Consider the following 13626-nt stretch of genomic DNA (forward strand, 5'->3'; position numbering starts at 1 on the left):
TAATTAGCAGCTCTACTTTGTTTTCCGTACTCCCGGTGCCATATAAAACTCAAATGAGGCGCCATAAAGCACTTATTCGATCGCCAGCCACTGGAGCCACTGGCACCATGAGCTGTGAGGTGCACTACGATGCCGCGTCGCGAACTTGGTTCGGACCGCGTGGCAAGGACTTCTACGGTCCGGAGATGACCCTGGGCGAGGTCATCATGCGCGTGCTGCAGATCAACGCCGATCAGGTGATGCAAACCTGCGATCCCACGGGTCAGGAGCTCACCGGTGCCCAGCTGGCTCAGCTCAGTGCCCGCATCGCACAGGCCTTCAAGAGATTGGGACTACGGAGGGGCGATGTCGTCGGAATATCGGCCAATAACTCCACGTATCTGACCAGTGTGATAATTGCGGCTCTGCTCCGTGGCATTCCCATCAATCCACTGCATCCGGAGTTTACTGAAGGTAAGACTAAGTCGATAGAAGGTACTTGTACTTGTATTATCGTGATCTTTAATTTCCTTTCAGAGACTGTGAAATACATGTATGACATCACCGAGCCAAAGGTGATCTTTTGCGATGTAGAGAACTACCATATTATAAAGTCCGTCAATTTGAAATTGAAAAATCCCGCCAAGATTTATCTTGTTAATGGTAAATTGGAGGGAGTGCTGGATATAAGCGTGCTACTGAATGATGATGATTGCATTACAGCTGCTGCGTAAGTTTCTCTATATTTCGAAATGAATTAATTAAATTCAATTCTAATTGTTGTTTCTTATTTTAGGTACGTACCTTGTCCAAAGTTACATGGCGATCACACGGCATTCATTGTGTGCTCCTCGGGAACTACGGGAATGCCAAAGGGCGTCACCCGATCCCATCGCAGTTTACTCTGTAATTGCAAGAAGTAAGCTAAATATCATCCATGATTTCCAATGTTTTGTTTCATATCTTTATGGTCCAATGAACGGTTCTCCGATTAGGATATCTATTTAATTATTATAAATACCTCTCATTACAGTCCGAACACCTACACCAGGGATAGCGTGCTGCTGTCGTTCAGTCCCCTCTACTGGATATCGGGAACCATCATTCTGCTGGCCTCCCTCCTCAACGGCTGTCGTCGGATAATCACCAATCGGCCATATAGTGTGGAGTACCTCCTCCAACTGGTGGCTAGTCACAAGGTGACCTTCCTGTTCCTGGCCTCCCACCAGATTGCGCTGCTCTCCAAACACGACAGTGATGTGATGGAGCTGAGGGCCCAGCTCCAATCCATACGGGTTCTGATTGGAGCTGGATCCAAGGTGTGCAAGGCGGTGTCTCGCAGGATGTACGAGTTGATTGGTAACCAGAGATTCATAGTGGGCTACGGACTTTCGGAGATGGGTGGACTGAGCAAAAATGTGGGTGGACCTGTGGGTTGCGAGGGCAAGGTCATGCGGAATGTGGAGCTAAGGGTGCTGGACAAACTGAAGATGCCACTCGGCATCAATGAAGTGGGCATCATCTACGCCCGCCTGCGGTTCAAGTGGGAGGGTTACTACCGAAACCCGGAGGCCACGAGAAGAGCCCTCAGCTCCGACGGAATGTGGTTCCGCACGGGTGACATCGGTTACCTGGACAGCGAGGGCTACCTGTACATCCAGACCCGCGACACCGATGTCTTCAAGTTCAACAACTTCCAGATCTATCCCGAGCAGATCGAGGAGTTCATCCTGCGGCTGCCCGGCGTGAGTGAGGCCTGTGTCTTCGGCATACCCGACGAAGTGGCCACCAATCTCACTGCCTGCGCCGTGGTCCGCACCAAAAGTCCGGAGGGGGAGCGCCTTACGGCGGATCACATTCGAGACATCGTAGAGAGCTACTTGAGCGGAGCCTACCACATTCGCGGAGGTGTGTACTTCATCGACAGCCTGCCAAAGACACCCAATGATAAGCTGCAGAGGCGAAAGGTCCTGGGTCTTGTACAGCAGCTCGAAGTTGAAGCTGAATAAAATATAGTTACCACTTGTTTTCGAGTCAAAATCACATGATGGCTTCCTTAATATTTAATCTTTAAAAGCATTCTATATTTGTTTGCATTTTCTAGATTGCTGATTCTTAAAAGCAAAATACTGCACCATCAACATCAGTCCACTGTGCTTGCCTCTAAGGCTGCTGGCTAACTAATGTCGGCAACTCAATGAATTCCAATCGAGATTCAAATTGTAAAAGCCCTGTCTGAAAGGCTTTCGAGGATGGGGTCTTCGACTTGGACACCACCGGTGGATGGGGGGAGGTGGTGGGTCCCATTGGCAATGCCAATGACAAGCAATTTGTTATTTGTGGCACCCCTGCGGCTGCGACTCCAGTTGCAGGGGCGTAAAAACATCGACTCGGTCAGATATTCAACATAAAATGAATTGAAAAATTAAAATTGCAATATGCATGGGGCATTGGACAGTCGGCAAAGGACAGTGGGCAGTGGGCAGTGGGGTGGTGGGGTGATGGGGGACAAAACATACATATTTTATTGGTTTCTGTTTCTGTTTGGGGTTTTTAGGACTTTTGGAATCGAAGCCAGTCTGCACATATTCGACATTTGACAAATTCCGAATTGCAATGCTCGACAAAACACGATTCAATTTGCCTTTGCCCCTTCCACACAAGTTGCAGATATAGCGTCATAGTTAGTGGGGGAGGGGGAAGCTAAGCCCTATAGCCACATGGTCCTGTCGGATCGGTTCGGATCGGGTGGGTTTTGCCGCCTGGTTCGGTCTCATTCCGTATCCGAATCCGTATCCGAATCCGAGACCGAGTCCGAGCCTGTGGCCGTCTGCATCCTGCAACTAATGCGGATTATCCCGGGGCTTTGCAAACTGCACCCAAGGTGTAAATTTGTGTGCCAGGGATTTGCATGACCAACGAATAACTGAATGAATCAAGGCATGAGTAAGTCGGTGAGTGAATGAATGGGTAAGTAAGTGAATGGACGCGCTAAGGGCAAGTGAGTTGCTTAACAATTTCCGTTTAGGGGATAAAGCAAAGGAGGTCAGCAGCCCTTCTTCTTCTAAGCCTCTTTCGTTTCCTGATTTCGAAGGATTCGGCTCTGCTGGAATTCCTCAAGCCACACGTAACTAGAAACTAAACGATTTACATAAATTAGGTGCAGTACTCCAGTTGTGTATCCCATTTCCTAATTTAAAATGTGGAAAAAGATTAGCTTGTCTAAATCCATCAGTTGACAGAAAGAAGTGGTGTTGAATGGGAAATGTTTTCCTTTGCGAAGGTATGCAGACAAATTGAACCCAAATATTTCAATGACGATTGTTAGGCAACTGCAACCGCAGTGCTAGTGCATTTAAGCATCAGGTAAACATGGCAAAAATGTGCACTGTAATATGCTGCGCATTTTATTTGCCATTTGCACTTGGCAAACATTGGGCCATGAAACAAAAAGCTGGAATCTATGCTTTAAATTTTCATCAAGGAAACGCGCAGCATATGGAAATATATGCAAACAGTAGCAACCACATGGCAAACAATAAAACTGTACAGAAAGTGCAACAATACCAGCACTGAACCCACTCCAGCCGACCGAACTCGGAATTTAGATAAGTTTCGTTTCCTCTCCACGCTGGCTGCTAATCAAACAAACATTTTCGGCGCTGGCCAGGGTGGATCTACGAAAAGGGCGAGCCACGCTCACGGGATATCCCGCATATGTCCTGCGCCAGGGAACATGTCCTGTGCCTCGATCGCCGAACTCTGGCACATCTGCCGTGCGTTGATTTCGCCTCCTCGAAGGGGTGGAAATGTGCAGCTCATAGTGGTGGCAACTATTGGTGGCACACAGCAGTTGGGCCAAAGGGCCGTTACTTTCGCTGCCACTCACTGCGCACCTGGACTATGGGCGTTGGGAAATCGAGTGGCACACAAGCCCTTATTTCACTGCAAATGAAATTAAAAACTTGTTTTTTATCATGTCGATTGGATGGTGTGATAACAATGCATTTCGGAACAATTACAACTAATCAACTCAAAGAACTAAATTGTTTATATGAATATGCATATGTTCGATGGCATATTTCCATTCTTAGGGAACTCTCCAATGCTTTAACTTCAACTTCAATGTTTTAAAGCTGTTTAGATACACTAACCACCTGAGTTGCGCCTGACACGTGTAGCAGCGCCTATGGAAACCACAGTAGGTGTGTTTGGGATATGGGTGGATGCATTGCAAATGCTCTGCGGTGGGGTAATATTTAACTAAGTTAGCACAGCTCCGGGCTCCTCACTCAGGGGCCACATTCAAATCAACTTCGGGTCCATGCAATTTTTATGCCCCGCCTCCCCTCCCCACGAACCACTCGACCACCCAACTAGCACCGCCCACATCCCAGAGATGGGCCTACACGTGCATCTGACTTGTGGTCGCTCGCCGGGCAGGATTCCCCGAAGTCCGAGTGGTCCAAGTGTGGGCTGCGTCGTCCTGCCGCCGCTGGTCAGGGACATCTCGTCCGTGTTTGTCGGTTAATAAAATGTGTGTGTTTTGCTGCCTTGCGGTTGCCTATGCCTATGCCCCTGCCACGCCCACACACTGCGCATACATTAGCCGCCCCTTTGTGGGGCATTCTTATGCGATTTCCCGGTGTCGACCTGCTGCTGCGCCTGCCGCTTTTATCTGCTCAATGCGATGGAGCGTGCCACGGCTGCCAATGAGGCATAAATTCTTGATTTCACGCAGTTTTGATTGATGGCAGAGGATGTGTGAAAAGTACCCCCCACACAGTAAGAAAATGATCAAATGGTCACTTTTTTAATAAAACAATAATAAATAATTCTATATTACAAAGGATTTATTTTGTGGTGCTTTAATGAGGTTATATATTTGCGAAATATTTAAAAATATTCACTTGTCATGGCTGAAAAGTTTTCTGTGCATTTGAGGGGCGCAAGTGAAAGATGCTGGCTCGGAAGTTGAGGGCTTTGACAAGACTCTTGAAAATCCCCGAAAACGGCAAAAACACATAATATTACAATCGGATTCGATGCGAAAGCTGCGGGCCCCAAAAGATAAACACGAAACTTATCCTCACACAATGGAATCAAAAATTCGTGTACATTTTGTGTGTTGCTGTGACAAAAGTGGACTTGATAAGCTTTTGAATGGAAAAGGTGCATCCCAAAGTATTTAATACGCGCTCACATCCTGGATTAGATAAGCCAAAGAAAAGATTTGCGAAAATGTAAGAATACTGTTGGAATGCTGAACTGGAAATGCTCTACAATCAAACGAAGTTGGGTAAATCATTATACATCTCTAAAAAAGTATTTAGCAATATAATAATATAATATAAATATAGTTGAGGCATTTTCTGTAATAAATATTTAAATAAATATCGACTTCATAGAACTGAAGTTGGTGGTGTCCGGAATTTCCGTACTAATGATTTCTTCGGCCGGCCGACGTGAGGATCTGCAGCTGTTGGGCTGGCTTTAATTTCGTTGGGACGGACAGGAACAGGAAGACAACCGGAAAACTTTCTTGGCCTGAATGGTAGCTGGGTAGTTGGGAAAAAGGACGCGTGTCCTAACGCCTGCCAGCCGTCTGTCTGGCCACGCTTCGCGGCGCCTACGCAGGACATGGCAGGCGGAGGGGTGGGATCCTCGGGAGTAGGTGCCAGGATAAGGGTTGGCCGTGGTAGGTCCTAGGTCCTTGGTCCATTGAGGGTGGAGTGGAGGCGCGGTGGTCTTGGCACACGCCGCTGGCGTCTCAGTTGAGCGCTTCTTGGTCAGGGCCCACTGAATAATAGTTCACTTTTCATCGCAGATAGGGAAATGTATAAATAAGCATTCACGAACAGCAGATCCTGCAGCCCCTCTTCCCCTTTTCTCCTTTTGCCCCTCGGCCACCAGTTTATACTCTCCTGCCGTATGGATTATAATTTGTGAAGACACGCAATCGCTCGCCCACAAACGCCCACGTTTGGACCTAAACTTTACACGATAAAAAATAAATGTGCATCCATTTAAGCTAAGCATACATTGAAATAATAACTAAGAAAATATTTGACTTTTGTGATAATTAATAGGTGTAATAATAGTTAGTCTAAGCAAAAGTGTCCCATGTCTTTGAGAGGCGAGACCTTGAACTCCTTAAATTCTATTTCCTGTGTAAAGGGAAAATTCATCATTAAATTACGTCTGAGAAGAGAAATATGAGGAAGAAGCCGCCGCAGCAGAAAATGTTGGGGAAATCATTTATCCTGCCGTGGACTAAGGCTGTTGAAAGGAGCGAAATTTTCATAGAACACTCCTTATTGCTGCCATGTTTGTCTTGCAATGTGAGGCAAAAAACAAACGCCCCACGCCACGCCACGCCCACCAATTCCGGACGCAGCTTAGTTCATTTGCTCGCAGAAAAATAAGCTTGCCTCTGCTGTACTCGTATTTAAGCAAATATTTGACATGCTCCACAGCCCTGCGATGCAGCACGGCAAATGTTGATAGCTTAAAGCGTAAATCAATATTTGTCACAGCAAATGGGGAGCCCATCGCATCCAGTGGGGCTCTTAATCGCATACGGGAATGTTACGGACTTAAAAACATCAGAATGTGAAGAAGGAGGGGTTTTTGGAGCTGCCTGATAAGATGGGCCAGGTGGAGTTCGAGTTGGGCAAACAATCGGGGCCGGCTGATAAGGCATTATATATAGCCCTCGAAGGTGGAATCGTTTCAAATGAACTCCTCACACAAATATTCAAGGTATGCACAGCCATTCGGTCTGGTAGTGAAATTAAACCCTATTCTCCACTCTCCATTTTCCATTCATTTTTATTTGCCAACACCAAACATATTTTTTCATCGCGAGGAGCAACGCGGCGAAAAAGGATTGCAGTTTTATTGCAGTCTGCATAAAAGGGAAATCGTGGAGATCCAGTTTTTTCCCTATTTAATCTATAATAACTTTCTGATTGCGATGACTCGCCGCGGTGGAAAGTAAAATAAAAAGGGCATAAAACGTGTGCACAACTTTAATTCATTTGCACCCAATCAAAATTACATTTTCATTACTAGTAACAGCATTGCAGTAGATTTACTTTGTTTTTTGCACATCTATCGGTTTTAAACTGCTGGAAAAGAGTATTTTGTAAATAACTTTTTATGCATGTAATAGGTTAGTGTAACCTAAAAAATGTAAAGGCCAATTGACCAATAAAGTGTTAACCAACCAAAATTCAATTCCTCGCTCTCTGTTTTTAGGCAGGAAATGAAATATAATAGTTTAACAACTCTTTTATGGCATTTCTATACAAATTTTGCGAAAAAATGTAAAAAATTTATTGGCAATGTGATATAGTTACTTTAAAACAATACTTTATAGTAATATAATTTTGGTCAAATTTATTAGGCAAGCAATATTTTCTTTATTACGAAGTAAGATCTATCGAAAAATCTTATTTGTTATGAATTTGGAGTTCCTTTTTTCTACGAAAACACACCATTTTTGAAGTCCCGATGTAAGACACTTGCAAAGGGTTGACTACTGCTGCACTTAAGCTGGTTTGGCAGCAGAGCATCTAAATTACATGGCCCACTGGCTGGCTAGCTGGCCAGATCCTGGCTTATATCCGTTGGATATCTGGCCATCTGGTCGGACTTGCTCAGTGCTGCAGCTACATTCAATTAATTTTACACGATGTAGCGAAAATCCAGCCCAGTAACATGAAAGAATATCCAGGGGGGCGGCGGCCGCTTGGAACGGGGAGCTAACGATAATTTTCCAACAGAAAGGACGAGAGCGGCAGGATGTCAGTGGAGCAGGAGATGGGAGGGAGGGGTATGAAGTTTAAAGCAAAAACTACGTTGTAATAACATTTTAACGATATTAGCACGAAAAATGTGGCCCGGCATACAAAAGCGGAAAGTGGAAAGCTTAACGATGCTAAACGAGTGCAGTCTGTGCGTGTGTGTGTCTGTGTGTGTGTGAGTGAGTGAGTGCGACAGAGAGAGCCAGATGGAGGGAGAGAGAGGCCAAAGGATGCGACACTCACACTCACACTCGCACACATGTAAAGCGAAGGCTGTTAGCTTCGCTTTTGCGGCTGCCAAAGAAATCTGCAGCGCAAATTGTTCAAATATTTTGGCTTTGCCACGCACACAAGCACAACCGGTCGCGCCCCTCAGCCCTTTACCGCCCCCCAAAACCCCCCTAGTGCCCCTTTTCTTTTCGCTGCTGGACCGAACAACAGAAGTAATGGGGTTGGGGGGGAGGTAAACATTGTTCAAATGCAGCGAGTTGTTACATAATCCACGCTGCCTCCAAAAACATATGTTATTGCACAGAACGCGCTTCGCTCTGACCCCCGTCCCCAAAAACCCCCTCCCCCACACAATCTCCCCACTGCCCCACTGCCCCCCCCCCCTTCCACCGCCCAGCAGCCACATAATGGCAAAGTGAAAAGAGTTTTGCTTTCGGCGGCCTTCTTAAAGCGCCAACTCGCGCGCTGCCATGGTATTACATGCCACAGCATAAGTCCATTTATACACTTCAAAATAGAGGGGGTGCCAAAAAACTATTAAATCCGTACCATTTTAAATGGTATTTAAACTACAAATAGTAAACTATAAATAGCCGGCACGAATTATAAGCACTTGTTAGTTAAATTTTCTGCTTTACTTCACATTTAAAAACAGAACAGAACGCTGACTATGTTAAGTGTTCGCTGCCGCCCAGCTTCCCCCCTTTCTCCTTTCCTCGTTGCCGAGCTCCATTTATCCTTTCACCGCCGCGCACCCACAACATCTCTATCTCTTTCGCCACATAGCCATCTCACTTACTCATTCGGGATGCGTGCGCCCTAGCTTATGCAATGTTTTTTCGCTTGTTTTGCGGCACTGTCAACAGTTTTATTCCTTCCACCCGCCGCCCACTCAACGCCCCACGCCCACCGCCTATATCCTTCCACTTTTCGCGGTCTTCCATTCTTTTGGCTTGTTAATATAAGGCAGGCGCCATCGCCGCATTGTTGTTCTTGCAGATAGGCCAGCTCCGCTCTGTTGGCCAACACTTATAAATTGTGTGATTTACCCCCAGCGCCAGTTTAAACAACAATGTGCGTCAAGTGAAGCATGTGCATGAGTGCGAGTCCTTCGTCCTGAGAGTGCCAGTGTGTGTGTGTTTGTGTGTGTGTGAGGCGTTAAAACAAAAGTCAACAAAGCCGCTCCTCCACTGTCTGTGTGTGCGTGTAAGCTACTAAAATAGTAAATTATGAGAGTGCACACAAGGGCAGCCGCAGCAGCTGCAGCTGCAGCAAGAACAACAGCGAGCGGCCAGGATGCATCCACCGCTCAAGACAAACATAAGCGCGTTGCATACTTACGTGGGCGCCAAGTGCCTTTGAACTTTGCCCTCAGCATTGGCTATGACTTAATAAGCAGCCCACTCGCGGGCAAGGACATCCATGGCAATACCACAGTTGGCAAAAGCAGAGGCGAAATAAAGCGGATAAACAAAGCTCTTTCAGCACAGATCTGGTTAAAAAACTGAAAACTAAAAGGACAAACAATAAGGTTAATAGGCTGTTTAACAAGTAAGTACTTTAATAACTACTTGAAATCGAAGAAATCTCACTAGGAAACTAGGAATTCCCGGTTTATACATCCAAAATACTACCCATTCAACGCCAAGTTAAAGCAAAGAACTTAAAGTCATATGTACTAACGCCTTGATATTTACCAGTTTACAGACCCTCCATTCAAAGTTTAATCAGACGAATTAGCTAATGCTTGTTTGCTGAAAAGTCTTTGAAAAGCCTTTGACCACGCTCTCAATAGAACCGCAGCAAACAGCAACAGCCACTGCAACTGCAACTGCAGCAGCCACAGCAAGTGCAACAATGTCAATGCACTGTGCAGCTGATAAGCGTGGCAGCTGCAAGTTTAGAGTTTCTGCTGGTTACGCTGCCACGAACAACCAACCCAAGGTAAACAAGCGGGCGCCCAGCGACTTGTTGCTATCTTCTATCTCACTTTGCCAGTCGCGATTTCGCTGGTTTCGCTGTCGTTAAATTATTTTCTTTACTGCCTTCTGATGACACAGACGCGGCGGCGATAAGGAAAGCAGCAGCTCCGCAAAAAGCTGAGCCAGCGCCAAGTGCAACTTGAGGCGCCTGCGGAGGCGTCGGGTTTCCGTTTCGATCCGAGCCATCGAATATTATTTCCCTATACCCTATGCTCCTTATACCAACGATTTCCGCAGAGTTGGCACTTCGAAAGGTGAATTTCAGACTGTCAGATACAGAAGTTAATCACTTGGCGATCTGCGTCGCTCTTTCGCGCTGACACACAAAAACTTCGCCGGTGACTCACGACATCCGAGAGTGTTGGGCTGGGATTGTTTACTTCTCACAGATAGCTCTTCGAACTCATGCTGCAAATATGCCGCACGAAGTCGCCTCGAGCTGCGCTGACTCTTTGTGAATTAAAATGTGTAGTTAAATAATCTCTTTGGTCAACTATTTCTCATTCTCTTTAAAATTGTAGAACATTAAAACCTTTTGTCTCTATAACTTTTATCATTAGAGCTTTGAATTTTGGTATGTAGAAGTTTGTTAATCAGTTGCATAACTTCTGAATGTTTGGTGGCTATCACGAAGGGCACAGCTGAGTTACAACGGCACTATCAGCCTACTTGCACCAATAGGGCTTAGCAGTTCTGTATGCAGCAATTAGACCACGTTATCTACTAGTTTTATGAGCCTTTGACTAGTCGATTTGAGCACTCCTAAGATAACAGCGATAGTTAAATGACACTCAAGTTGGTTTGCCCCATTGATCATCAACGGCACACACGAAAAACGTATAGAAACCCCATTTGTCAAAATAAATCCACTGTTCTTTCGACACTGGCCCACTGAACAGTATCGCAATCTATCCATTGTGCCAGTTCGATAACATTTGGCTATGGGAAAACGAAGTTGGGCATAGGTAAGGTTATGAACTCGGGCTCTCCAGAAGCGCTGCGCCATTAGTTCGCTCTATAAATAGCCAGCAAATGCATGTGCCCATAAATATCAGCAGTGCAGCATATCGAATAATGCTCGACTTAATTACACATGGGGGTAGGAATGCAGGGGTGCAGACAGCTGGCAGACGACGCGACTCGCTGTGGCACAAATGCACTTAAGTTTTCTTCGCTGAGGACTCTGCTTTTTCGGGGAGGAAGTCGTGGCATAAGGCACACATCACTGCCACCGAAAAGAGAGCGGATCCAGGGGTGTATATGGGATTGAGCTATGGAACAGGCGGAGTGGAACTTGATGTGCATAACTCAAGGAAGTGTGGCGAATATCCTTTTTGGAGTGCAGAGAAATAAAGTTTAGCTCAGTCCTTAACTTAAACGAAAGTTATGTTGGATCGTAAATTATAAATTATATATCATAGTAAATATTCTGCGTACATTATCTTTTAAATACCAGTGAGTAGCATAAACATTCGTTTATATCATAATCTTAAGCCGAAAAGGTAAACAGCTCTCGCACTCAGGTAAATCACAGCAGCTGCAACCCTTAGCGAGTGATCACTGTACGGCAATTGCATTGCAGCTCGCGCCAAAGTCTGGCAGCTGCCGTCTAGTTTTCGGGCCTCATTCGCAGCCTTAGTCTCAGAATCCAAATCCAAATCTCAACCGGAATCCTTCGCAGACGCAGGACTCATTCGCTCAGTCAATGCTCATTGGGCTCTGGGGATAATTGCTGCCAAACGACGTGACATTTCTCCCTGACAATCCTTTGTGCATTCTGCCCGGCATTTGGACTCATTCTTCTCCGTCATCTGTAGCTCCCTTGTAGTTGTAGTTGTCGTTGTAGTTGCAGTCATACTAGTACTTGCTGTTCTTGTTCCTGTTGCTGTTGTTGTTGTCGTTGTCATGCCGTGCAAATTCAGGCAGCTCGACAAACAGACCGAAAGACAGACACAATTTATGTTTGTCGAGCGGTGGTGACGAAGGAAGTATGGCCACACTGAGAAAAAAGATCTATGTTCTGCGGGTTTTAACTTCAGATATAAACCTATGACTGCATAAAGAAACTTTCCTAGCATGGTCATTACAAATGTCACAACTATTGGTTTTCATTAAATTAGAAACAAGAAAGTGAAGTAAAAGAGGGAACATTTCTTTCAGTGCCCTTTTATGGCAGCTGTGCCGGCTGAACTGAACTGAGCTGAGCTGCGAGGCTGGTGCATTTCGTTAACGTGACAAAAATACATTGATTACATTTTTTAGCTGCACTCGACTCGGGATCTGTGTTTTTGGGCTCTAGGAGCTGGGATCTGGAAACTGGGAACTGAAAACTGGGACCTGGGCGCACGTCCGCACACTTGGCACATTTGTCAGGGCAACGCCGCCATGTAAACATCTTGCACGTAGGATCCGGGGTCCTTTTGCATCCTGGCTAGATGGAACGACAACGAGTTGTAGTTGCAATCGGAGTCCTCGTGCTGCACGAGGTCTTTGAACTGACAAATTACATTGACAACGAATGTGGGGGCAAATTCCATTCGTGTGCACTCTGAACTCCTTTTGCTCCACACAACTGTCTCATTTTGTGAGCTCCACACTAAAAAGTTTGGGGGCTCCACACTGAAAAGTTTGGGGGTCAATGCCATATACCATGGCATTTCCATATAAGCAAAAAAGTTAGGCATATCTGTCAGCCAGCAAATAAAATAAACAAATGTCGATAAATGCCAAGTGATTGTACTTTTCAAAGTTTTAACACAAACCATTATTAGCCGAAGCAGATTGTCCATTTAGTTTACATAGTGTTATTGATTTAAATCGCTTTGTTTTGATACGCTTTATTTGTATAGCTATTTAAAAATTTTATTTATTGTCGATTTTTTGCTGCGCATGGTAAAAATTAGTTTAAAGGTGTCAATTACATGCACATGTTAAACGTCATACAATATTGAATGGTTTTATTTTATAAATTTCGATCCTTCATAAGCGAAACAAATATAAACATTCATACTATGTACATTGTTTTCATTCTTTCATTTCAGTGCACAGCGTTCATTAATTGTTTGTGGATTTAATATGCTTACTTGGCTTATTGTTATGCTTATTGTTTCAGTTAGTTTCGCAATTTGGAAATTAACTCAAATTGGCAACAGTGAAAACAGCAAACACATCGTGGGTGCCTTTTGACTTTTTCCACCGTTGAACGGGTGGGCGATCGAACTCTTATGGCTTTAATAGTGCTTGCACCAATTGTTCAATTGCTTAATTGCTCTCGATTGCTTATAATGCTTAATTTCAGTGTAACATGGCGAGTTTGTGTCATATTTCCGTTTTATGCCCCCTGAGCGTTAATGAATGGGCGTTATTTACTGGGCAGTTAAAAGTTTCTGGTAATCTTATCACCCAGAAGTGCTCAAACTTGCGCAAGTCGTCAAACAAATTTCGAAACGGAAATTCCAAGGGGTTGAAATAGATAACTGCCTTCAAATCGCTCCCAAAATTCGCAACAAATCACAGCAACAACAATAACAAGCGAACCTAATCAAAAATCCAAAATCTCAGGCAGCTGCGCATGCGTAGCAGATGAGAGAGATAGCGAGAGATCGCACCTTTGAAAACGCTACCGA

The 13626-nt window shown here is 45.1% G+C and overlaps 1 protein-coding gene across 1 annotated transcript; it reads left to right on the forward strand.

Moving 5' to 3' along the window:
- The first annotated feature begins 52 nt into the window (after positions 1-52).
- Positions 53-2022, forward strand: LOC122612095 (luciferin 4-monooxygenase). Its single transcript, XM_043785476.1, has 4 exons — positions 53-453; positions 517-709; positions 776-898; positions 1013-2022. The coding sequence occupies exons 1-4, from the start codon at positions 54-56 to the stop codon at positions 1986-1988; spliced, it is 1692 nt and encodes a 563-aa protein (XP_043641411.1). The 5' UTR covers position 53; the 3' UTR covers positions 1989-2022.
- The last annotated feature ends 11604 nt before the right edge of the window (positions 2023-13626 follow it).

The sequence above is a fragment of the Drosophila teissieri genome, chromosome 2R, assembly GCF_016746235.2.
Source record: "Drosophila teissieri strain GT53w chromosome 2R, Prin_Dtei_1.1, whole genome shotgun sequence".
In the NCBI taxonomy this organism is placed as follows: domain Eukaryota; kingdom Metazoa; phylum Arthropoda; class Insecta; order Diptera; family Drosophilidae; genus Drosophila; species Drosophila teissieri.

What these genes read in the sequence shown, in the direction of transcription:
- LOC122612095 (XM_043785476.1), top strand. Translation starts at nt 54, where the DNA reads ATGAGGCGCCATAAAGCACTTATTCGATCGCCAGCCACTGGAGCCACT. An exon ending in GCATCCGGAGTTTACTGAAG is followed by an intron (nt 454 to 516) that starts GTAAGACTAAGT and finishes ATTTCCTTTCAG; the next exon opens with AGACTGTGAAATACATGTAT. An exon ending in GATTGCATTACAGCTGCTGC is followed by an intron (nt 710 to 775) that starts GTAAGTTTCTCT and finishes TTCTTATTTTAG; the next exon opens with GTACGTACCTTGTCCAAAGT.